Below are 26,233 nucleotides of genomic sequence, written 5' to 3' on the forward strand. Positions count from 1 at the left end.
GGCGACAGAGCGGCTCACGGCATCATATGGTATCATAGTCGGCCTATGATAAAGGCAGTATCTTGGGGGGAAGCAGAGACTAAAAGCAGACTTATATTTTTAGATTTTGAATCCTGGGAAGAAAATCGAATGCATTAGTAAAATTCTTCCCCTCTTGCAGCCATTTAGATACCCTCAAGCAAAGGCATATGTAAGTGTCTTTGAGTGCCTTTTAATGCGCTATACAAATAAAATGTATTATTATTATTATTATTGTTATATGATCCCTGAACGCTCCAGTGGGGCCAACAGTGGAAGACAGAGGTCGCGCTGGGCAGCTTCAAGATGTGGATATGTATAAATGTATGAATGTGAAGTAAAGCGATGCTGAAGGAAAGCACACATGCTCAACAAACCTAAAGGTTAGAAAGCATGACGTCATTGGACATCACATCTTACTGCGGACGACTGGCAGGTCTGCTCTGAGTAAAAGGCTAACCCTTTCTTTGGGCAGTGAAAAATGGTTTTCTTGCTTTCCATTCTTCCTCCCTCTCTTCTTCTACTCCTTTTCACCATCCAACCACCGCCGTGCATTCATCTGGTCACTGGAGCCTTTATTCATTCATCTAGATGTCATCTGACATTTAAAGATGGTCAGCTGATCCTTCACTGACCACAGTACAGTACAGAAGCTCTGAACTAACTCAGTTACAGCATCTGCTGTATTAGCTTTGTGAGCACTAAATGCAGAGGACCTTTTAAAGGGGCATTTTCCACATGTATTGTGGAAATACATTGTATATACAATGTATATGTACAATGAAGCTCTGTCATAGGGTCAGCTGATAGACTGTTTATCAGTGTTGGTGTAGCCGCTATGAAGAAAAACAAATCTCATTGTCATATGATGGCATTGCATATTGTTTATTTACAAACTCACATTTACAGCAGATCAGTAACCGATCAGGTTGACATCAATTTAGACAGCACCACCGCTATTATAAATTATATTAGTGAGGAGTTTACGTGTCCCGAGTACCATTTAGGACTCTATCCTGCCATAAAGTCAAAGCTTCAAATGTTGAATAATTTCAAGTTTTGTAAATTTGGGGCGTTAAAAAAAGGACATGCAGAAAATGTGGTCTTACACTAGCCTCTTCCTCCACACACAATGGCCGTTCAATATGATACGAGGCTGCGGGTCTGTGGTCTAGTAAACGAGATTAGTTCACCTTGTTGTCATTTTATCCCGTCAGACCACAGCAGATCCAAATCAATAGCCTCAAATTGCTCAACAGAAGGGAGGAAACAGGAGGCAGAAGAGGCCTTGGAGGAATGACGCTGGTCCCTTGGCCTTTTTAAAATTGATCTCGTCTGGAGTTGATCGCTTGTTGTGGAAAAACAGAGCAGATTTGTTACTACAATACAAACTGATAACAGGATGATTATGTGTGTGCATTTGGTTGTCTGTCTCTGGGATAATATTGTACATTGTTTGGACAGGCTAAATGAAGGGCTATCGAAAACATCTTGGCAGTATGTTATTAAATGGGATTGTTTTGCCGCTCGGTTGCCTGATCAGAGATAGAGGAAATTAAGCATTAAGCTACAGTAACACAGCAAACTCATTTCAGAGCTAAAATGCACTTATAGTTGCACACCTGACAGCCAATATATCATGCTATATATTTGGGGAAAGAAAATCTCTTGGTTTCTCCAGCTGCCATCACAGAAATGACACACAGTGAGAAAAAAACCCCATAAAGGAATGATTGGCAAAAAGGCAAAAAAATGTAAATGAGTAGTCCAAAATGGAATCAAGCCCTGCCTTGTTATTAGCACAAAATCACAAGTTGTTTGTTAGCGACAGAGTGAGCGAACGTCACAGCTCTCCAGCGTCGCTCTCACCATAAAACCCTCCAGTGATTTGTTTCAGACATTGTTCCCTTTCTGTGACTCATGTGCACTGCACTGCATCATTGAGGATCTTCAAGGCGCCGCTTTAAATGTACGGCTCATTAATTGGGTTAGCTCATGGAAAACCTGCCGCTCAAGTATAAATATTTGGCGTTTTGTTTCCTGGATGTGTGTGGTGGTTACACAAGACAGTATAGACTAATAGAGGAAGGTAAAGGGACACGCCAAAGACTAAAATACACAGATTACACCATTTCACCATAAAAACAATGTTATATTTTACTTTAATATTGTCCATATTTAGCTTACTCACATTGCAAATTATAGTGATCGATTATATGTCAGTGCAGTGTTGCTTAAAGTATGTAAACACGTATTAGAGTTGATATGATTTCTGACTATGAGGCTCTGTATTGGTGTGTGTTTAGAGAAATAATTTGATGCTATTTATAAAAATATTTTGCTGCTTTGAACTTCAAAAATAAACTTGTGAATAAAAAAAATATTCATAGTTGCATTTATAGTTGTAGAAGAGTGAATAGGGAAGTTCAGTTTGGGGAAAGATCCTTGCCTCAAAAGACTGGTCGTTAAAGGAAGCAAAGATTGACTGTTTCACCTGTCTCAGGTGTCAAAGTCATATATACTCATCTCATGCCACAGCCTCCTCCCTACGAAGTTTCAGTCCTTGTTTTTTGTTGGAACCCTGAACAATGACACATCTAGTAATGATTGCAGGAAATGTAGTAATGACAAGAACATGGCATCATTGTGAATAAGGATTGAGGAATATGTGACAAGTTTCATCCACCATTTGGACAGTAGAAAATGAAAACTTTTCAGTACAGAAAACTGTGCTGAAAATGATTGTGTTATCATATTTGCATCTTGCGGTGTAGAACTGCTAACCACACCTTTCCTTGTTCTGTTCCTTGTATCACCTTTAATGTCAGATTGAAACGTGACGTGTCCAAAGAGTTCCTTTTGGGAGCACTGCCAAAGTTCAGGAGTAGTCAGGTCATACAACATGCTGCTAATAATAAATGATAATAGACTACATCAGAGTCTGACATTTGTCTTAGATTTACTGACATACTGACTGACACCACAAAACTGACGATGAAAAGATGTTCACAGTTACAGACTGTTGGGACATTGTATCTTGTCCAAAATGGATTTATTAGTTGTTAAAAAAAAGAAGCAGCCAATTTAAGCTGCTCAGAAACATGTTTTCAGTCTAGCTCATGCATTTCTTATTGGCTTGCTCAGTGACAGTAACATGATAACGTGCAGGAGAGATGCTCGTTTTATAATCTTGATTCTGTTAAAGTATCAGAGTTCTTGTCGTCTGACAGCTCAAATCTGTAAACTGAGATTAAAGCGCTGTCATGGTTCAGTTCATCTCAGAGGAAAGGGGTCCGTCTCTTTAGATCCAGTGTCAAGCAAACAAACACGGCTTACTTTCTCATCCGTCCGTCTCTTATCGTACACCATTTAAACTTGACCACGGTGTTGATCTTTGCAGTTGGGTTTGACCTTTTTAAGCTGGTGACTGAGAGCATTGGCTAAAAATACTTCAAATATACTATCTGCAGTAAACGAACCACAGCTACCTCAAAGCTGCTTCTTTTCACCCTCTTAATCTTTCTCTGTACTTTTTTCACTTCCAGAGCGCTCACCTGGCGATGATCGACACTCTGATGATGGCGTACACAGTGGAGACGGTGAGCGTCGAGAAGGTGATGGCCTGCATTCGTCAGTACTCGTCGTGCGACCCTGAGGTGGAAACGCCTTATGATACAGAGGATGCAGTGAACACCTGGATCAACAAGGTGGGATATGGTATCTCTTTTTAAAATGACAGATTTACTGTAACTACACAAGGACAGACTGTAAGATACTGGTCATTGGGGTTGTACCGTATCATAAACTTGAAGTAAGTCACCTTGTTCAGTATCACAAGTCACAGTTTCACGTGTTGAAAGTCGCTCAGAGGCATTTCATCAATGTCAGGCTCTTATAGCTTGAGCACTGAACTTCCATTGTGCACAGTGGGGTCGCAAGATATTCCAGTCAAAAATACTGACCTGAATACCATAAAATCTGTTACATGTACACCACTGTTTCTTCATGCCCTGAAGCTAGGCCTTATGACGTGTACAGGTGAACTCCAACACTTAAGAAAACATCCCTGTGGGTATAATAAAGGTGGGATTATCCAATTCCTTACTTGTACTGCCTTTATAATCTTTATAGCTTTGTGTCATACAAAGCAAGCAACCCTCCTGATTTTCCAGAGAGACTCCTGATTTCCATTGCCCTCTCCCAGCTTCCTCCCAGATCACAATTTTCTCTTTTTTTTCTCTCAATGTATGACATATTTTCACCCTCTTTTTCCTCTTCGTTATCTCAACCAATTTCTGGCAATGGACAGCATGTAAAATCCCTACTTTTTGCACTTGCCCAGCAATACAGATACACCAAATGTTGTTTCCTGCTGGAAATTGCTTGCGACCCAACCATCGTAAAGAACGGGGGTTCAGAGCTCAGTGGTGCCGTTGTGTCTGAAAGGGCCTTCAGTAAGTGAGAAATGGAGAGTACTAAGAAAAATAAATACTTAAGCAAGTGCAAAAAATGTTATTTCAACCAATTAGAGAAGGACTCCAAGGAAATCGACAGACAGACTCACTACTTTTAATTACATCTTAAAGTGATACTGCAAATATATTTGACCAAACAGCTGACTATAGCTGCTGTTCATCCTCAGTGATGAAACTACTTCACTAAAAATTTAAATAATTTTTACAGTCGCCCGTCAAACCTACATGAAGTGGATGTTGATTGGGCGGTCTAAGATGTTAAACATACCAACTAATATTTCATATTTGTCCATGTTTGTTTGAAAAAAAAAAAAAAAAGGAAGAAGAAAGCAAATACACACTTCCAAAAAATGCATTAGTATAGTATACATCAGACATCCCAAAATGTGACCGAATCGCCTTTGAACCTCGCCTGATATCAGACAGAATCTTCAACTCGTTACACTCTGTTTCAGTTGACTCCAACTCGGTGGAGCGGGCGGATTCAAAGGTCTGGACCCAGGCAACGTTGAACGTACATGCTCTGTGTTTGCCAGCTTTTTTTTAATGTTATGTAGTAAGTGGTTGGCTACATGGCCTGCATGTGCAGATGGCTCTGGCTCCTCCATACAGTTCTACAGGCCCCAGTCTGTTTACATTCTTCTAGTAGGAACACTGGGCTACTGCCAACTCTGAGCTTAACACACACACACACACACACACACACACACACACACACACACACACTCACTCACTCACTCACTCACTCACTCACTCACTCACTCACTCACTCACTCACTCACTCACAATAGCTAACAGGTGTGGTCATGGAGTCCTACTGGTCGGACATATGGCTCTCTGTTGGAGTCCCTTTGTGTTCCAAAGGTCCAAAATTCACCAGCTTTACTGCTGATTCCTGCTTTAACTGGATCCATATGAATTTGAGGAGACATACTGTAAATGGTCCAGGATTTAGTGATATTTGATTTGATTCATTTCAGTTCAACTCCACTTGACTGGACTTAGGTGCTACTTACTTAAATTTAAATTTAAATTAATTCAGAAAATCCCCAAACTCCTACAATGTATGCCGTTAAACCTAGACCTCTATCATGATGCCTTATGGGACATAAAGTAAGTTGACACACAACAAAAGCACAGTTAAATAGTTTTATTCTTTAAACCATGATGCTAAAGTAACAACAACAAAATGATGCATTGTCATGGTCAAAGTGCAGTCATTTGATTCTGGATCATGTGCTAATGATCCACTGTTAAAAGTAAAATTCTATTGTCAACTCTTGCTAACTTTTCAACTTAACTATTACTGTTCATATGAAAGCAATGAGTAAAGTGCTGAAGATGAAGTATTAGTCATACTCTGTTCCTTATAGTGAATTTGTCTTATTGAAGCTGCTGCCGGCTCAGTGAATTTGAATCTTGTTCGTCCTCTGTCTTTCAGGTAAACGAGTATCTGAAAGATGTCGTGGCTCAGGAGCAAAGGAAGAGGGAGATGCAGAGCGCCGAGCCTGCTGGGAGTCCTCGGGTGGGTGTTTTCCTTTCAATCCCAGCTTTTAACACTTCACTAGCTACTACACACGAACATACACATGTCACCAGTTTGGCGGACGCTTTCAAGCTAATTTAAGTGAAATCATTGGCTCCACTAAATGGATTTTGCAGAACATTCTCCGTTTGACTGGTAGATATTTGTCCCAGACCTCTGTGTCACTTTAATATCTGAGACGGGTTTCCTCGAAAAGATCTTAAGCCCTTAAAACCCAGCTAGCATCGAAGAAAATCTCACTCACATATGTCTGAGCTTTAGATAAGGCTCCGTCTGCATTATTTCTTTAAATGAGAAAGAGAGAGGCTACATCTTCAACATCATAATGAGCTTATCCACCCTGATGACTGTACAAGCTTCACTCACTTCATTTGCCTTAACCAGCAGATCAGTGCTCTCTGGTCTCATTAGGCCAGCAGTCATTTAGTGCGAGTTCAGCCATGTTCAGGGTCCTGCCCGCAGGACAAATCTGTTATATAACTAATTCTAGTATCAGCAGTGATTTCTAGTTCATGTGTGTTTCTGTGTATGTGTGTTATGTATTTGAGTAACTGATGTAATCTATGTTTGGCTTCTGTAGACACAGCAGAGTGATGATCAGGGGGGAGGGAGGAGGGGGAGGAGCAAGTGATGTCATACTCATCCTTCATGCTTCTTCTGCCTCTCACCTCTATGTCATTTATTATGCACCATTGGCAATTTTTCAGAAAAAAAGTCACCTTTGTGGGTTTTTTGAATGATTCAATGTTTTTTGTACGTCATGTACCCCCTCAACACATGTTAGATAACCCTGAGAAACGTCAGTTCACGTCATCAGCAGCAATTCAGTCTCCTCTCTCTTCTACTATTCATTTATTTGGTCTATATTTGAATTACGCCCAGCCCTCGATCTCTACTCCACTCCTCCTCACCCCTACCGCCTCCTTTCCCAGCTTCCTCTCTCACAGTTTGTCAGGCAACACACTATGACACAACACCGTCAGTGATGCTGCTTTGTAGAAAGGTTAAGTTAGAAAGTCTACCTTAAGGGAAAATATTGAAACCCTGTCTCTTGTGTTTTTAGCCTGCAGAAAGTTGAAATTGAGCAATGCTGTGTGTGTGTGTGTGTGTGTGTGTGTGTGTGTGTGTGTGTGTGTGTGTGTGTGTGTGTGTGTGTGTGTGTGTGTGTGTGTGTGTGTGTGTGTGTGTGCGCGTGTGTGTGTGTGTGTGCGTGTGTGTGCGCCCGCGTGCCCTTCCCAGTCCCAGGGCTGTGCAGACTTCCACTGAGTTTGATGCTGATGCGACCAGTCAGTGTGCAGACGCAGCAGTGCATGCCTCAGCTGTCCCACATCAACACACACCCTTTTGATTGGTGAAGTTGCATCAAAAATAAGTGAACAATCCTTTCATCTTTAGGTTTTAAATGCTTTCCAAAACTTGATGTCAAAAATGACAGCAGTCTTTTTTTTTTTTTACAGTGTAGTCTACTCACTGATGGCCATGATGTGAATGTTAACACATCCGTTTGTTTGGCCCCTGGGCCTGAGAGTTGGCCCCTCAGTAACATCATCCCTAACGTCAGGGCGGCTCACGCCGATTGGTGTGTGTGTGTGTGTATGTTAGTGTTGTGATGCTGCAGCTGTCTGTCTGTCTGTTTTAAAGTTTAAATAATAATCAGAAGCCCGCTATAACTATCAGCAAGAACAGTATTGTTCATTGCATTTCAGTTGTGAAATCTGATGAAATAATGAATTATATTGGCTTATTATAAAACCTCTCTGCATATTGATTACGTGACAGTTTTTTTAATTTTAATTGTGTCTAACTTAACAGTCTTGCTGCCTCAGACAGTAGACGTTGCATAACAACTGCTGCTGCGTTGGCAGACGTAGGCAGGCACAGTCAGCGTCTTGAATATATGAATGTAATAATAACTTCTTTAGATGGCGAAAAAACACAGAAGAACAAAAAAAAACTCAAACTGCAAAAAATAGTGCACTACTGTTTGTTTTTTTGATTTTTTATATTTTTACTGATGTCTAGCAGCTCCATCTATCCTCCCTCTATCCCTCCATCACTCCCCCTCAAGATCTCCCCCCTTCTGTCTTAGCAGTATGACTGCAGTGTGAGTCACGCATGCAACCTCTTCCTCAGTCAGACAGAGACGTGACAACACTGTAGGGCAACATGTCTTTATTTTAACCCACTGTACTGTACCCTGAGGCGAGAGTGGGTGGAGGGGTTGTGGTCAGTGGCTGTAAAGGCAACGTCAGGACGGGCGAGTGAGGACTAATCCTGTTAAATTACAGAAGCTGAGCTGCAGCTCAGCCGGACAAGTCTGGCTTCACAGGATGAACTTTGATGGGAAGAGTTGCAGGATGATTAAAGTGCAGATGGATGGGGTGCATGCGTGTGCACATACACATGAGTATAATATGCATGTGCGTGTTCTTCTGTAAGGAGATGAATGCCTTACCTCTCCCCAGGGGTTTGATTGGTGGTTATAACAGTTTGACCCTTATGAAGGTAGATTTGTGTCTTTATTACGCAAACAAAAAAATATGTTTTGAAAGCAAATTTCTCGCACTGCAATCAAAAATCAAGTTTGTAAGTGAAAATATATAAACTGAGAATAAATTATTTGTTAGTTTTGCTTATGAAACTATAATTTTTGGTTGCAAAACAAAAACCTTTGCTTTCAAAACGAAAAGCTACGGTTTCAAAACCAAAAGCTACGGTTTCAAAACCAAAACCAAAACGTAAAGCTACGAGTTGAGTTTGGACGTAGTGGGCGGGGCATACGCTGCTGAATGAGCCAGGAGTTTCTATTGGTGGGTTCGACTTGGATCCCGGCATCTACTTCCACTGTAGAGGTTACTGTGATGAGCGGCATGGAGGTAAGTTGACATTATATTGCTCTGTTAGCACTTCACTTTGTTTTCTTGTTGTTAGTGTCGTAGAGTCTCTTTTTTTAAAGAACGACATGAGGTGTTGTTGACATGAAGCTTCACTTTCTGCGTGCATGTAACGTAAGTCGAACCCACCAATAGAAACTCCTGGCTCATTCAGCAGCGTATGCCCCGCCCACTACGTCCAAACTCAACTCGTAGCTTTACGTTTTGGTTTTGGTTTTGAAACCGTAGCTTTTGGTTTTGAAACCGTAGCTTTTCGTTTTGAAAGCAAAGGTTTTTGTTTTGCAACCAAAAATTATAGTTTCATAAGCAAAACTAACAAATAATTTATTCTCAGTTTATATATTTTCACTTACAAACTTGATTTTTGATTGCAGTGCGAGAAATTTGCTTTCAAAACATATTTTTTTGTTTGCATAATAAAGACACAAATCTACCTTCATAGACTCTGCTCAACCCACAGTCTGAGATCATCTCTTTAGACGTGCAGTCTTCATCTCCTCCATCTTCTTCTCAACCTAATCGGGGCAGCAAGGTTTCGAGTTGTGTATTCGGAATACACAGTCAATACAAGTTCAAGTAAATTTTTGGGCAATATTAGCCCCAAACTTGCCTCATTGCTACTGTCTCTGGATGATAAATAAAAGTGCTGAAAGATTCGTCTTAATTAAAAAACAAACAGTAGGCAGTTAGAAAATCATCAGGGTTGCAACAAGCAGTTTTATAGGTATTTGTTGAGCTGTATATCATTTATGTTTTCGTTTGAGTAAACCTTTTTTGTTTGAATATTAGTCCTGTATTTACATCCATTCATATATTTGATGTAGTGGCTTTGACAGGTAAAAACAAGATACCTAATGCATTGAAAGTGGTCTACAAGCCATAAGATGTGGAATACAAACATGATGTACAGTATGGAAGGAGAAGATAAAAACATGTATGTAATTATGATTTTCTAACATATGTGGCTCAATAATGAGACATGCTCACTTAGAACAATATATTAAATCATACTCAATATACCCTGCAGTATTTCTTGTATCTCCCTTTCCCTATGTTGTACTGAGAGTGTTGTGGATCATGGATCATTTCTGCAGTCCACTGTAATCTGATACGACAATACTCTTTTCATTTTTATTACAAGCAAGCCAAGCATTCACATCAAGAGAGTCACATTCATGCTCCGGTATCAGTTTCAGAGGCAGTCCATTCACTGGCAGACAGATAAACCTGATTAACTAATAAATTGATTAGATTACATCACGCGTGTTCCTCTGATGGCATCAGACTCCTACTATTGACTTAAATTACCATTCAGAGAGCTGTGCCGTTAATCCAAGAAAGCTACAACTGATCTGTTCCTCCTTTTTTCATTTTATTATTTATTTTGGTGTTTTCAGTACAAAGCGGCCATATTTTTCTCACAAGTCATGGCTCACCGTTTGAAGTTGAGCACTTGCCAGCCAGTTTTGAGTGGCGCTCACATTTGGTTCTTTGATGCTTCTAGGTAGTGTGGGAATTAGCTATTAACCGAGCCAAGCCTCTCCTCTTCTTGGAATCAGCTTACATTGTCAGTGGATAGCAGACAGCTTGGGTACATTTATGCAGTGGGATTGTTATTCGGTTTATTTGAGCTACTCTGGATGTTGAGCTGATGCTCCCATCTTCAGCGACAATAAGATACATTTCCTGATTTTGTTGGTGTCATACAGGTGTTTCTCAATTCTAAGCTTTATCTCAGCAATTTAAACTTGCACAATTCATCAGTCTGCAGTGAATTTATGTGGATTTAGGGACACTTTGAACACTAAGAAATCAGGGAGTGTATCTTTAACTCAGTATAAGGTTGCATACCTATTGATGGACAAAGTCCTACATGCATTACAGATTACATGCAGGTCTAATGATCCAATTTCTTGTCACGCTTCTGTTTCATAGTGGTTTTGAAATGTTTCTTCTGTTATTCACCTTTCAGTTGCAGTGCCATTTTATTTGAGAAATCGTGACTATGAAGTAACCTTTATTTGATCTGGTCGTAACTAAACTCTTATTCTGTAGCTGTATAAGCAGCAAACGCCTAAAATACACACCTTTAACTTAACACCTCATTGCACTTAACACAACTTCAGGGTTATTTAGGGTGTGTGGGCTGCTATTCGTGCACTGTCAGTAACACACAGGTTCTCTTCCTTTTGATCTCACTGCTGCCATGTCTTTTCTTGTATTACTAATCGCATTACCAACTAATCTCACTAACAGGTATTTCTTTGTTGTTGTCTCTTTCTTTTGCTTTGCTGCTGCAGTCTCCAACCAAGTGGTACATGAAGCTTGTGCCCGTAAGTCAACTAATCTGTGTCTGTGCTACGCTCTTTCATCTCTATGTGTCCATAATGCTCCCTCATACGTCTCTCTGTCTTGATTGCCATCATTTTGTCACATATATGCACATCAACCTGTGACTCGAACACAGCTTTTCTCTTTCTTCCCCTATTTTGATTATCAAGTGTTCCCTTAATTCTGTATCCATGTGATTTACTGTACAGTACAAATTTTTAAAGAAATTCTGAAAATATTACACATTTAATTATTTGCCGTTAGGATAAAGCAGTGGAGTGTGATTTACATTATGAATCAGTTCTAGTCAACTGTCTCTAGTCAGTGGAACTAGAAACCCTTGGGGAATTGCTGAAGAAGATCACAACATCTTTTTTGAGCAGAACAAATGTTTACCATAGTGGATTTTGTTCCCTCTCAACATTTTACAACTCTCACTGTAAGGCACCGCAAGAATTCAATTACCTTCATTCATGAGTAAATCTAATGAAGCCTCAAAATGTGTTCTAAAGTGTTTAAAGAGACAATAAAGATGCAGCTGTTATGGTGGTTAAACTACTATACATGACTAATTTAACAGCTGTAATTAATGATGGAAAGAGAAACAATTGTAGGCCCAATAGGTACTGTAGATGTAGGCAGGTTAATGCTGCACAGTGCGGTTTAATTTATAGGTGTGTGTTTTATGTAACGCAGGCTCGCTACAGGAAGGAGCAGGCGTCGACCCAGCTGGTTCCCTGGATCCCCCCAGTGGACAACCTGCTGAAAGACAGCAGGGACGGCTCAGCCCTGAGCGCCCTGCTACACTTCTACTGCCCTCAGCTGCTGTCATTGGAGGGTAAGGAGCTTACAGTTGGTGTGGGCTGAAGTAGGTGTGTGTGTGTGTGTGTGTGTGTGTGTGTGTGTGTGTGTGTGTGTGTGTGTGTGTGTGTGTGTGTGTGTGTGTGTGTGTGTGTGTGTGTGTGTGTGTGTGTGTGTGTGTGTGTGTGTGTGTGTGTGTGTGTTGGGCACAACACAGGATGTCCTGCAACATAGCACAAAGTCAATTTATCTGCAGAATTTTAAGAGACCAGAACAAATAAAAATGAAATTGTAGAATATTTCCATTTTTTTAAAGTTTCTGGCTTCTATACTGTTTCTGCCCATTGAAACCAAAAATGCTAAACATCTGCTTTCAGAACACATTTCAACTACATGCTAAAAAAACACAATTTTCAAACCCAAAGCAAATAGTTGAGCTTAGGGAGATCCTCTATTTTTTATACATTGTTTGTTTTCATTTTTAGCATGGAAGACAAAATAAACATTTGATTTGTGCCATTTTGACCCCTGCCCCGAATGATTTATTCATTAGATCAAAGATCAGTGATGAACAAAAGATGCAACATAATCACATCACTTTGCTAATGAAGTGTGTTGACAGTAGGCCCAACACACACACACACACACATACGTACGTATTCATCAGGGACAAAAGATCACTCACAAGACGCTGTATTAACACACAGCTCCGCCTACAGATTGATGACACGCAGAGGCATGATGTCATGATTGGTCAGTCACAAACCATTGTGCTTCACCTCAGCAGTTCCTTACTTAAAGTTCCTCAACATTGCACTAATCTCTGATCTTAAAGCACATTGAAAACCACGAAGGTGTGTGTTCTAACCAGAACCCCTTTAACCATCAAATCCATACTGACGTCACACTGACACCTGATGGCTCCCTCTGCCTTCCCAGATGTCTGTCTAAAGGAGAACATGACGCTGGCTGATCGGCTGTACAACCTGCAGCTCATACAGGACTTCTGCAAAGACCACCTGAACAGCTGCTGCCATTTCAGCCTGGAGGACATGCTGTACGCCTCCTCCAACATCAAGGTATGCCTCAAAACTGGCTGCACTCAACACAAAGGTTTTGGAGGTTAATTTCCAAAACGAGATATTTGAAATTGAAATAGTTTCAATCACTTCTGTATCAAACCATTGCTTAGAACCTGTTTAACTTCTAAGTTGTGCAGGCTGTAATTATTATTTAGTTTCTTTATTTTAAAGCTGTCATGTAAATTGAGCTCAATGATCATTTTAAAGACTTTAAGTTCTTTCCAGTCAAAACAATGACTGGAAAGAACTTCCATGCTTGTATGCTTGTATTGTGATACTGATCCTGTTTGGTTGGCGTCCAAAGCTTCTCTCTGCAAACCAATTCTCTACTCTGAAATTGCATTACAGTCAGTGTGTAATTGTCGTAACAGCCTTGGAGATCTATCTCCCAGAATTTAAACTGCTCAGCTGCAGACTTGTTGAAACTGAGCTATTAGAATATGCCAAATGTGTGTGTGCCAGCAGGAAGAAGAAATGCCAGTTGGAGTTAGTATAAAAACCACCATCTAAAAAAATATGACCTCACCTAAAATGGCTAATATTGTTTAACCCTTTGAGTTATGCCAGTTGGCATATTTACAAAATAAAATATGAATCAAAGTGTCAAGGTGAAATCAAGTTGGCGATTGTTTCCGTGAACCGATACAAATCACATATGTGTTCATTCATTCATGGGTTTTTCGACAAATCTGATTATAAAACCATAATGAGCGACTCTGTAGGCCAGTGTGGTGAGTCATGCTGTGGAAAAAACATTCAATCCAAACTATCTGTTTTCACCAACCACAATCCTGGAGATCTGCACTGCTCTCCCAGCATGTCTGCAAGTGTTTTTTCATCCTTTTTAAAATGTCCTTTTCCTTTTTCTTTCATTCACTTCCTTTCCTAATTTCCTTTTCAAAACATTATTGCCCTGTCATTCTTTTTTTCTTTCTTTCTGTCTCTCTTCATTCTGACTTTCTGGGATTTTCTACTTTCTTTCTCTGTGTGTTTCTCACTGACTCAGGGAATGAGTGTCGTTCTTACAAGTAATACACAGGCTTTGTTCTAGCTTTCATGTAGTTTTTAGCTTCATGTTGTTTTACTTGATCAGGGTCACTATTGGTTGTTCTTATTCTTGTCCTCCTTGCTCAAAACCAGTGATGTAGTATTTATGGGAAACAAGGTCTTAAGTTGGAGAAACACATGCTACATAAATGCATTGTGTGGATGTTCATGACGAATATATATGGGTCTATCTCTCGCTCTCTCTATATATATATATATATAGAGAGAGAGAGAGAGAGAGAGAGAGAGAGAGAGAGAGAGAGAGAGAGAGAGAGAGAGATACTGTATGTGTGTGTAAAAGATCCATGTTCGCTCAAAAAATCTCGTTCTAGTTGTGTTCGTAGATGTATTTTTGTCAGCAGAAAATAACCACAACGTCTCAAAACAGCGACTCTTACCACTCTGCCACGAGAAAGTCACAATTGGTCTGGTGGTTTGGTGTAACTTTCCCTCCGTGCTGTGTGTTTGTGTTTGTCCCCGATGTGTCCATCTCAGTGAGAGCTGCAGAATCAGTAGAAAAAAGCTGATGTGTCTGGATGGCTTTGACTGTGCCTCAGCATGTCCTCTCATGGAGAGCTGTTGTCCTCAGCACAGACTGAACACAGGCCACTGAAAGGACAAACATCAGTAGAGTGTCTAAACTGACTCGACATCAGCTATCGAGGCACATTAACTTTAAAAACAAGCTGTTTACACTACAGTTATCGCTACAACACTTGATTCAACATATCAGTCGCATGGGTTGAATTGATTACATGGGCTTTCTAGACACTGATAAAAGACTTTTGTAATAGAAATGGAATCACCCTTTTTTAATTTGGATTTGTTTTTGTTTGTGCATTTGAAGCTAAAAAAAGAAAAAAGTAGAATAATTTCACTTCATTCTGTCATAAAACAGTCCTGGAGTATTCGAGCAGAGACATAAAAGTAGAGTTCAGTAACAGCAGCAACAATGTTGATATTTGTACTAATATTATAGTAATATGTATATTGTGTATTTGTAAATCAAAGCTAAAGCTCTAGTGAGATGATAACATGGCTGTACCCCCACCAGCTCAAAGCTCACACACGTTGACAAAACACACGGCATCAAAAAAGAAATAATTGAGTCGTGTGAACCAGCCTGTAGCAGTATTCTGCTGACACTGATTTCATGAAGGATAAAGAAAAATCCCAGCAGGGCAGCGCTATTCTCTGAGAGCAGCAGTGCAGCCAGAACCTTATCCAGAACCGGTTAGATTCAGAGTACATCCACATTACTCCGTTTTTGTTTGGAAACGCATATGTTTTGCTACGGTTACACTGAGCGTCCACACTACGCCGGCGTTTTCGAGCACCGTAAACGGAGGAGTTTAGATACGATCCCGAAGCCGGATAACTTTGGAAACTCCGGGTAGCGTATTCGTGTGGACGGACGGAAACGCATAAGTTTGGAAATGATGACGTAACACCCGCGATCGACTACCAGGTTAACTGACAACTGATTACAGGCATTGCTGACCTTGTTGTCTTTACTAGCAGCTGTTGTCCAGTTAAAGTCTGCATGTCTGCGGAGGAAACAGCTGTTATTGTAGCGATCGGTGAGCGGCGAGAGAGAGAGAGAGAGAGAGAGAGAGAGAGAGAGAGAGAGAGAGAGACCCGCAGCGCTGTAACTAACGTTAAGTCTGAAAAATAAAACTTATTAAACTTCCCACGAACTGTATCTGTTTGAGTTTATAGAGGAAGATTTGAGAGAAGATCTTAAGTATCAAACACATACTTACGATCATTAAAGACTACTCTATTACTCTGGTTGCTTAGTTACAAAATACGACAATCTACTTCCTGTTTACATCAGCGCATGCCCAGTGAACGTGAAGAGTCACGTGATATTCGTTTCCGGGCGTGTAATATGGATGGAGATCACTTCGGAAACGATGGCTGAAACGCTGTGTGAGCGGAGATCGTTTTCGTTTGAAAACTCCGTTTCCAAACGAAAACGGAGTAATGTGGATGTAGCCTCAGTAACCTTGACCCAGTTTCCAGGCAGTCAGTAGCTGTACTTGGTGGCCCGTCACACTAATGGAGATCTTATTATGGAGATCTTATTATAGAGATCGAGCCGAGACATTAGTGGGGAGGGGAAGTGAGAGAGGTGTTGATGTGGAAGAAGATGGAAACAGGAGAGAGGAGATGAGGAAGAGCGATAACACTTACACCTTTTTGAAATGGTGAGACGGAAGAGGCTAAAGGGGGAAATAGAGAAAGAGGTACCGCATCTTTTGGGAGCTTGAGGATGTGTTTAGACATGTCCATCACTGAAGCAGCTACACACACACACACACACACACACACACACACACACCATGACAAATATCACACACAGCTGAGAGTGTGCACCAACAACCAAAATCTACCATTGTATGTGTTGATTAGGGCAGCAACTAACTATTCTTTTTATTATTGATTCATTATTCATTAGTGTAGCTGGTGTGGGTTGACACTTTAATAGATATTATCAGACGTCCACAGAAATCAGATCTGTGCAGATATTTAGAATTAAGCATGAAGTCTCACAGCCTGAGCATTTGTCTTCACACACACACAAACACACACACACACACCAGTCTGTGTTTGACCCCCATTAGCTTTTGCATCACAACAGCTATTCTTCATGGCATTAACTCAGTGTACATGGTGACAATACAGAAATACACATTCACACTTCCCATCACAATACACTAAGATAACACATCGTAATGCACGTCTCCTATAAATACAAAAATTACAGTTATGTGGCATCCCTGTGTCGCATTCCATGTGAGCTAAGGGTTTGTTCCTTTCTCTCTCAAGGTACCACAAGACCTGAGGCGAAAGTTTACATAAAACACAGTGTTTTGTATCTTTGGTAAAAACGGGATCCGTCCACATTATAGTCAGTATGTATCTAAAAGAGACGACAAACTAGCCTTCAGTGCCCAACCCCCAAAGCCATACACACATTACTCAGGACGTCCTTTCCTAATGGACACCAGGCTAGTAAATCACGCCAACCCACTCCCATTTATTATTTGCTCTTCATTTAATTAATTCACAGCACATCTAAATTACCATCTGTGGATCCAAAAGGGAGAAATGAAATTCTCCAGCTTTGGGCTTTCGCTACCATTCTTTACCGGGAGGTTTGTAGCAGCAGACGTGCTGAGGTTGCCCCGAGGAAGGCAATTAACACACTTACTCTAATTCATAAGCTGCCTCTTCAATGTGGCTTTAAGTATGTGGATCATCTACAGTCTGACTATTAGATATCAGCAATGAAGTATACTGTATTTGTTCCACTGTGAGGTATCAGCTAAAACTGTATTACAAACTAATTAAAAAATAGACGTTATGCTTGGTTGTGTGTTTGATTTATAGATACCGTATTATTGCCGCTGAGTCATTAGTTGACAGAGTGATTTGCAGTGAGTGTTGCACTAGGATAAACTTGACATTCAAGTAATGGTGTTTTCAGTGTCATAATATCCTCTGACGTTTTTAACTTGATGCGATGTCTGTGTTTGGCCACACAAATTTTAGCATGAAAGATCATTGTTCTTTAGATTTTTTTCGTCTTCTTTTAGAAAGGTTTCTCTGCGGTCAACTGAGGGCAGCCTGATAAATCAAGGGAACGAGTGTCTGGCTGCAGGACCTTGATCCTTTAATCAACCCTCTGGACCAATGATTGATGACATTTATGCACAGAGAAAGCTCAGTGTGTGTCTAAGCCCGGTGTCTTGCTGAGTTGGATGATGTCATTTGTTGGCTGTTTATGTGCATTTTATTATTTTTTTATGCTCGCAAACCCTATGCATTGGTATTGCAATACACCGTTTGTGTTTGCATGTGTAGCACATGCAGGCTGGTCTGTTTGTGCCCATCCATATACAGTGGATTAGCACCCTCCAACTCCACCCCCCCTTCCAACCCCGAGCTCTCTTCTCGTAATCACCAATGAGGCTCCTGTTTTCATCCTGAGAGTGAAACACTCTGACACTCAAATCTCCAGACAAGACAGATTTGGCAGCACTGCAGACTTTGGCAAGGGTAGTACAGCCAGTCAGTGAGGAGATAGGTGTAGTGGTGGAGCGATGGCTGGTTGTTTGGGTTTCATTGTGAGTGGGTGTGACTGCTGACTGGTGGTAAAAAGCGATAACACACACACACACACACACCTGGTGTGTCAGTAGTAGTCAGACGGGCAGATGGGAAAGGAGAAGTCAGGGAGGGCTTTTGCTACAAATCGGGGCGGACGATAGGAGATCTTTGTCTCTCCTGCTTCTTCTTTTTGTTTATTTTTCTGGCTCTGTCTTCTTCTGTTCATCTTGAGGAAGGCTCTTACATGCCGAACACACCTAAAGGTAACCTGCATCTTTGGCATTCAACTATCTTTTTGTTAGTAATTTGATGCTGAAGTGTTATTTAACCTAAGTTAGTTATAAAAAATGACAAAAGTGATATACATAGAAAAAGACGATGGATGACTGATTGATGAAAAAACGTTCTGTAGTAAGCAAACGTTTAATTTGCACGTAAATTCAATATTTTTCTGCTTTACTTTAATTGCTTTGGTAACCATGTGTGCTAGAGCTTCTCACAACTAGATTTTGTCACATCTACACATCTTTTCACCCGTTTGCAGGTCTAATTTCTTGCATGTGATCAAACAAAAAAAGAGTCCAAAGAAACTGCTAAAATGCTGCAGTAACACCCAAGGGAGACCACTGCTACTGGTGTTAATTGCCTCTGCCCCTCCTGGTGTGCTTTGGGGCTGTACTTGAGGGGCTTGGGGGGGTGCATGAATGATGTGTGTGTGTGTGTGTGTGTGTGTGTGTGTGTGTGAAATGTTGCTGATGAGGTAAATCAGATACCTTTAGAGCTGAGCCATGCAGCACTGTCTTTGTCCGTGGACTGAGGGCGGGGGGGCAGGATTCCTCAAGGTCGCCCCCGCTTCACTGCACTCGTTTTGCATATTGTGTGCACATGTGCATTTGTGAGTGCCGGCATGTTCCCAGCCATAAACGCCCAGTTTGGCACGATAATTGATTAAATATTGATTCTTGAAAGATGTGACTGTGGTAAAAAAAAATCCTGAACCGGATTCAGTTTACAATGCAAAATAACTTTTTTAATTTACTTTAGGAAATTTGACTTATTCTTTGCTTTGTTTCAAGACAATGACTTTTGTTTAAATTGTTTTTATTTCAATCATAAGTCTTGACTTATTAAAAATGCAGTGAATGAGAATGGATTTTCTACACCGACAATGAGCAGACAAAAGAATCAGTGTGACCCATGTGGTGTTTTTGAGTATTGTCAGTTAAAGGCTACATATTTTACCTCTGTTATACAGTGCACCTCTAGTGTAATGATCGGTCATAGGGTAACCATGGGGTAAGGGCAAATGTTATACAGAGGGAAATTACTTTGTAAGATCGCCATTTTTGCAGCGCAGTGTCCTCAAGCAGTCTGACCTCCCGCTGCATGTTGACCTGATTCAGACATGGTCATGACCAGACTCAGCAGTGTCAAAAATCCCTCCGACATTTCTTCCCCGACCCAATTCAGGTCGGCTGCAGGATTGCATGCTGGTGATTGAGAACAGAAAAAAATAGCTGACCTCTGTTTTACAAAATTAGGTTAATGCCTTAATCACTCCTCTCCACTGCCACAGGTACTGTTGACATTATTAGCTAAGTGGAAGATTAGCTTATCTAGCATGTGAGAAGCCATGATGTTGGTTACATTACCTTAGCTTGCATAAACTCTTACAGTTGGAGAAGTCTGACTCCTAATACGTCAGGAAATCCATTTCTTTATTTTACATACATGTCACAGATTTTTGGAAAATCCCTTGCTGAAAAGGTTGATGAAAATAGATCCCATGTAACATACTCCACTGTAGGTTGAACTATATAACTTTAAGAGGATTCTCTGAAATAGAGCAAGATTGGTCAATTGTTTTTATGCAGACTGAGAGATATTAATACTCATCAACTCAGGTTCTCTATCAGGGTTAACAGAGACATCTGCTGGAGAAATAGGTGCAATGCAATTGTTTTTGGTGGTGGTTTGGTGTAGTTGGTGTATTGAATTTGTTCACTGTAACAGAAAGTGTATTGAGTGATTATATTATTACCCAATCTCATGATTTTAATCTTAGTCTTGTTTGAATATTTTCCCAGAATAACTACTTAGTGTTCATGGCAGAGCTGTTTGGGTGGTTTGAGGCAGTCAAGCCGTCTTTTGTGAAACCCAGAATGCTGAACGACGAAGGCACAGGTAAGTGTTAAATTCTGACGACACAAAAACTTTTATAGTAGCAATAGCAACTGTAATGTCATGTGTAGAAAGAGGTAGTGGTAATGCTAGAGGTAATGGTGGTCGAAGAGGACCGAGCACAGTTTGGTCAGTTGTCTCTGTTGTGTCACCTCAGAGCCCTCATCCTTGTTGAAGACTATACCAGCTATCCCCATCTCCAAGGCCACCAAGAGGTGCTTCATGGAAAGACCCCCAAGTCCTGAAAGACCAAGGTATGCTAGTCCAAAATATGATGGTATTCATTGTGAAACTCTGACTAGTAGTTTGGGCCGGCTGGTGGGCAGCTATCAGATGTGAATATCATTAAGCCAAATAAGATTGACTTGTACTGTGAAATCTTTATCCGGACAAATTAAAGCTAAAAAGGACGATGACAATTTATTACATTTACGATTTTACAGTAACACATTTGTCATTTTATCTTTTTTCTCTAGTTTGCCCCTCCGTCCCCAGCCTCGAAACTCAGGTAATCTTTATTATTTATTTATTTATAGGGTTTTTTTTAGGTATGAATACTTGTAGAATACAACTTCAGTTTTGATTCTTACTTTGCTAATTTGTGTCATCCAGGAGAGATTAAGAGGTCAACCTCAATGTCCTTTGTCGATGGCAACCTCGGCACCTGGCCCAAAGAAAAGAGGTTAGTAATATTACTGTCCTGTTTGTGTGCTGCTCCTTTATGTGATCCAATCCCCAAGATAAATTATTATCCCCATGGGTATTGAGAAAAGCATATTGTGATGTTGCCAAACCAGACAATTAACAACATTAATTACTTTTTTATTTTTCTGTTAAGGTCTGGGCCTTATGGAGTGTCTTTTGACATCCCCTTTGACAAAGAGGACTCTGGTTCTGCCGGTCTTTCCTCTACACGTGGCATGGTCCGGTCCATCAGCACTGATGATGGTTCTGGTTTCAAGGTCCACCACCTGCCCCATGGAATGAAGCGTAACCTGTCCTTCCAGCCAGTGAACGGTCAGAATGTCGGCATTGAGGAGGAGGGCTGCCCAGACAGCCTAGCAGGTGAGGAGCCTTGCAGGCGAGCCTACCCCAACGGACATGGAAGTGTCAAGGCAACAACTCCCTCCATTGAGGAAGCCCTTCAGATTATCCAAAGCCCAAATAGGCTCCCAGCGGAGGGGATCAACAACAGTTTCTTTCTGCACACTCAGGACCACAGGGCTAGTGTTGGTGTGCTGGAGCCAGTGTCAGAGTCGGACTCCAAAGGGCCTCTGAGCACCACAGACACCGCAGAGGTGGACACTGGCATCCACATCCGAACAGAAGACATGCTGGATGAGGATTCCTCTCTGAAAGACTGCTCTGTGAACATGGACCTGGATATAGACACGCCAAGCCCCTGCCCAAGCAGTCAGAGCAAATCCCCCTCCGGATTTAAGATGACAAGCTTTGCTGAACAGAAGAAGAGGAAGCCTACTCCATCATTGCCAGACTCGGGTAGGTGCAGCAGCAGCTCCCTCAAGACCACTCCTGAGGGCTCTGAGTTTGGCCTCCCGTTATCTGTCTCCTGGGCCCCGACCCCTGAGCACAGCCCCATCCATCAACAAACCACACCTCCCCTCACTGCTCAAGCATCGCCCACACCCATGCAACTTCCAGCCAATGACCCTGCTCAGGTCATGGCTACGGAGATGGTAGAGCTGAGGATGAGGCTGGAGGAGAAACGTAAAGCCATCGAAGCCCAGAAGAAGAAAGTGGAGGCTGCTTTTACAAGGCATCGGCAAAAGATGGGTCACTCTGTGTTCCTCAATGTGGTAAAGAGGAAAGGAGACGGGGCTGCCAGTGGAGAGGAAGGAGGGAAAACAAGTCCCACCTTCAGCTTCGGGAGGAGCAAGGCAGACACACCTGATGGGGCAGAGCAAAGTAGCACAGCCTCCTGTTGGACAAAGTCCCCTGGTGCAGGAGAGGAAGGGGGTCAAAGCCCTGCTCAGCTAACAGAGGTAGATCTCACTGAGTATACACGTTCTATTGAGAAACTCAACCATTCACTAGCCTTCCTTCAGACTGAGATGCAGCGACTGGCTCAGCAGCAGGAAGTTATCATGGCCATGAGGGAGCAACAACATCAGCAGGCGTGGGTAATCCCTCCTCCACACACGAACCCATCACCACAAAAACAGAGTCGAGCTGTTACTAGATCCTCAGGACCATCTTCTCCTGCCGACTCCCCTCATTCCACCCACCGTTCTCCAACCAGCATCAAACGCAAATCTGCCTCCTTCCACTCACGCAATCCTCGCACCGTTCGACCCAACGAGCTGAAGCTGGCCCCGTACAATCGAGTCCTAACTGCCCCACAATCTGTCGACAGCATCCCCAGGCTACGGCGATTTTCTCCCTGCCAGCCCTTGGCTAGTTCTTTCGTTTACATGGGGGAGAAACCAGAAACCGCCAATCCAGAGACGGTAACCTCAGATGGAGATAAAAACAAGGACATAGAGTCCCTCCTTTCCCCAGAGAGGGAGAATGCCAGTATATGTGTCTCCAACCTACCGCCCAGCTCCTCCAGTCTGCAGAACAAAATAGAAAACACAGAACCAGATTCAGTTCAGAAGTCAGTTACAGATCTGAAACCTATAGAGTCATCATTTCCTGAGGTTCTGGCCCACCCTGTTGTAGAGACCTTTACGGTGACACCGACAGAGATTCCTCCCAGACCCGAAGCCTCAGGCCAAGTCAAGAGTAGCTTGATTGAGGTTCCTCTTTCAGTGGTGAGGCCACTGGAGGATCTGACTCTGGATGATGGTTTGGACATGCAGCAGGATGATGTGGAAGGCCCGGATCACGAACATAAGATTTCTCGTGGTTTCTTCTTCAAGGTAGGCTGGTAATTCAAAGAACTGTCACCAATGTCTATGTTTTGAAGCACCTTCTCTATTTGCACATTCAAGAGAGTTGAATGAAAATGTACTAGTCAATGCTTCTTTAGATAAGGTGATATGTACTTTATATGTCCCCAACGTTTGGACTCTGCACTGGAACTAAAGGGTCAACAAATAAGAACAAAGAACGACCAATATAGATTATAGAAACCATAACATCAACAACAACCAGCTTGCAAGCATGCAGTGCCACTGCATGCCTTAAAATATAGTGTCGCTTTTCTGGGGAAAAAAGGCAGTTGCATTTGATCCTGAGGCAGCCATGTTTCTTTTATCAGGCAACAGTCTCGTTCTTAACACGAGATGATGAAAGGTTCAGGAAACAAGTGAGCTGAGAAAAGTGCCATCTTCCCATTTATGGCCTGTAGGATAGCTTGCTAGCTGCAGTCTGGGCTTCAATGTAGGTCATAAAACTGGGGCTGTTGTGAATAATTCACGCACAGCTGTGGAAATGTGGGGCTGGAGAAGAGTTGAATAGATGGTGGATGTGATAGAGGATGCTGAGGGTATGAGCAAAGGATGTTCACATGAAATACAACTTTTAGATGAAACCAACTTGTACTGAAATTAACAGCCTTGTGCCAATGTTGGAATCAAAAGAGTCCCATAATACGAAGAATATGGATACAAATGTAATACCTCTACTGTGGTTCCTCTGCCAGCCTTTTTACTGTCACATTGAATTACACAAAGGAGAGTTGACCTTTCACAATAACTGTGAAATGATTTAGGTAATATCACACAATAATCTGTCACAACGATATCAGGTCAGCTTTGCATAACGAGCAGCAATTACAAAACAGTAATGTATAATATTAACTAAAGGTTGCCCGATTTTCACCCTGCAAAGAACACACTGTACCTCAAACAGTTGAAGGTGACTGACTTTGTTTCCTAATTGACTCAGGCGGATGGAAAGCCAGAGGAGAACATGGCTCAGAAGAGGGCTGCACTGTTAGAGAAAAGGATGAGGAGGGAGAAAGAGAGCCAGCAGAGGAAGATGCAGCAGGAGGCCGAGTTGGAGCAGAAGAAGGAGGAAGCTCGGTATGTTCAGGAAATAAATCCATTCACATTTTCAGAACACACGGGTATATTTGGTATGCGCATGATTTTTTTGTCTTTTCCATCTTTTCTATTTTCTTTCTTTTTTTTTCTTTCCTTTTTGTTGTTTTTAATCTTGAAACATGTATATTAGATCACTCCACTACTGTCCAGAAAGTCTGACTGCAGTGCTGAATGTTTTTGTGTTCTTTGATACTTCTTTGATACTTGATTTATTCATTTTTTCATCGTATAATAGCCATTATTGAATAAAAAACTCTAACAGTATTTGTCTGCACTGACTTCCTGACTGGCTGTTCAGAATGAAAGCAGAGGAGGAGCGCATCAGGAAGGAGGAAGACAAGGCCAGGAGGGAGTTCATCAAGCAGGAATATCTCAGGAGGAAGCAGCTGAAACTGATGGCGGACATGGATACCGTCATTAAACCACGACCAGTCGGGACCAAGCAGAGGCGGGGGCGTCCCAAGTCCATCCATCGCGACAGCATGGACTCCCCCAAAACCCCTGTCAGAGCTGCTACAGGTAACCATGGAGAAGACCCCCGCTCAGTGAGGTCATGGTCATCCCATCTGTCCAATGGGTGTAGTGCTGCCGCTTTGCTTTGTGCCACTTGACAATGTCTTAATCACATTTATTACATATCTCTTACATAATACATTTTTGTTTTACATAATACAATTTTAAAAAATCAATTTAAGCTTTTAATTTGGTTAATTTTGATATTTTTATTATTATTGGCAATGTTTTGTATAACATCTAATGTCTACCAAGCCCAAAATAATACGGCAGAACCTCAATATTGAGCTTGAATATGATGATACACTGAAGGAGCAATGTAATGCTGGTGTGTGTTTGTGTGTTTTTATATGTCAATTATACTAGACATTTTATAGTGTGTTAATATATATGTATGCATGTATAATAGGGTGTGTCCATGTGATTGTTGTGTGTATAACTGGATGTTAGAGTTCATTTTATTCATAACACTGAGGCTGCATTGCTCTGTAACAGGGTTGGCACAAAACACAGTGGACAGCCTGGTGTTGTTGTTGTTGTTGTTGTTGTTGTTGTTATTCATGGTGTCGTGCTGTGTCACATCTGGTCTCACATCCAGGTTCACGCCAACGTGTCTTTTCAGTCTCCAGCTTGTCCCTGGCTTCCCTCAACCTGGGAGACAGCGACAGTGTTCACTCTGAGAAGAGATCACCAAGGTGAGATGCTTTCTATAGCTGCCGGTGTAACATGTGACGTTTTATAAAAAAAGGTGGTGTTTTGGTGTAGCCCTTTGATTTGAACTTAAGATTTCACACGTTTGGATGCATAACTCTGATTCACTCAGGAATATAGAAGTGGAATGTGTTAAACATGCAAAGCGTGAAAATGTGCATTCATGCCAGTTAGTTGTGTGATGTATAATCAAAGATAGTAGTCACAAAATCTGAAAACCTTGGAATCCTAAAACAAACAAAATACATAAAACACAGACATGGTACCCTGCAATAATAATAATATTGGTAATAATTCATAATTTTAACCTGGTTCATTTGTTTTAAGAATTACAGTTACTAAGCCTCTGTAAATGAGCATCAAATCCATGCATAATATATAGAGTGATTTTTTGGCATACTATACTATTATTTTCTATGACTTTTTAATTAAATTGTATGACATTTTATGGCATATTATTCTTTTAATATTTGATCTGAGACCTGAAAAATTCTTAGAAATGTTTACT

General features: G+C 41.3%; 1 protein-coding gene across 4 annotated transcripts in view; it reads left to right on the forward strand.

The window, feature by feature from the left end:
• The window catches only part of camsap2a (calmodulin regulated spectrin-associated protein family, member 2a), a 43,473-nt gene that overhangs the window by 12,479 nt on the left and 4,761 nt on the right, over window positions 1-26,233 (forward strand). The window contains exons 3-15 of one of the 4 annotated variants that reach the window (XM_068707501.1): window positions 3,564-3,725; window positions 5,935-6,018; window positions 11,234-11,266; window positions 11,961-12,102; window positions 13,005-13,144; window positions 20,398-20,494; window positions 20,649-20,745; window positions 20,968-20,999; window positions 21,104-21,173; window positions 21,330-23,373; window positions 24,344-24,480; window positions 24,800-25,020; window positions 25,613-25,709. In XM_068707501.1, the coding sequence (XP_068563602.1) occupies window positions 3,564-3,725; window positions 5,935-6,018; window positions 11,234-11,266; window positions 11,961-12,102; window positions 13,005-13,144; window positions 20,398-20,494; window positions 20,649-20,745; window positions 20,968-20,999; window positions 21,104-21,173; window positions 21,330-23,373; window positions 24,344-24,480; window positions 24,800-25,020; window positions 25,613-25,709 (3,356 nt within the window). The remainder of the gene's footprint in view (window positions 1-3,563; window positions 3,726-5,934; window positions 6,019-11,233; window positions 11,267-11,960; window positions 12,103-13,004; window positions 13,145-20,397; window positions 20,495-20,648; window positions 20,746-20,967; window positions 21,000-21,103; window positions 21,174-21,329; window positions 23,374-24,343; window positions 24,481-24,799; window positions 25,021-25,612; window positions 25,710-26,233) is intronic. The other 3 variants (XM_068707502.1, XM_068707503.1, XM_068707504.1) reach the window with 3 other exon arrangements.

The sequence above is a fragment of the Cebidichthys violaceus genome, unplaced genomic scaffold, assembly GCF_023349555.1.
Source record: "Cebidichthys violaceus isolate CVI_PGR_0920_01 unplaced genomic scaffold, fCebVio1.0.p SCAF_13, whole genome shotgun sequence".
NCBI classification, from domain to species: Eukaryota; Metazoa; Chordata; class Actinopteri; order Perciformes; family Stichaeidae; genus Cebidichthys; species Cebidichthys violaceus.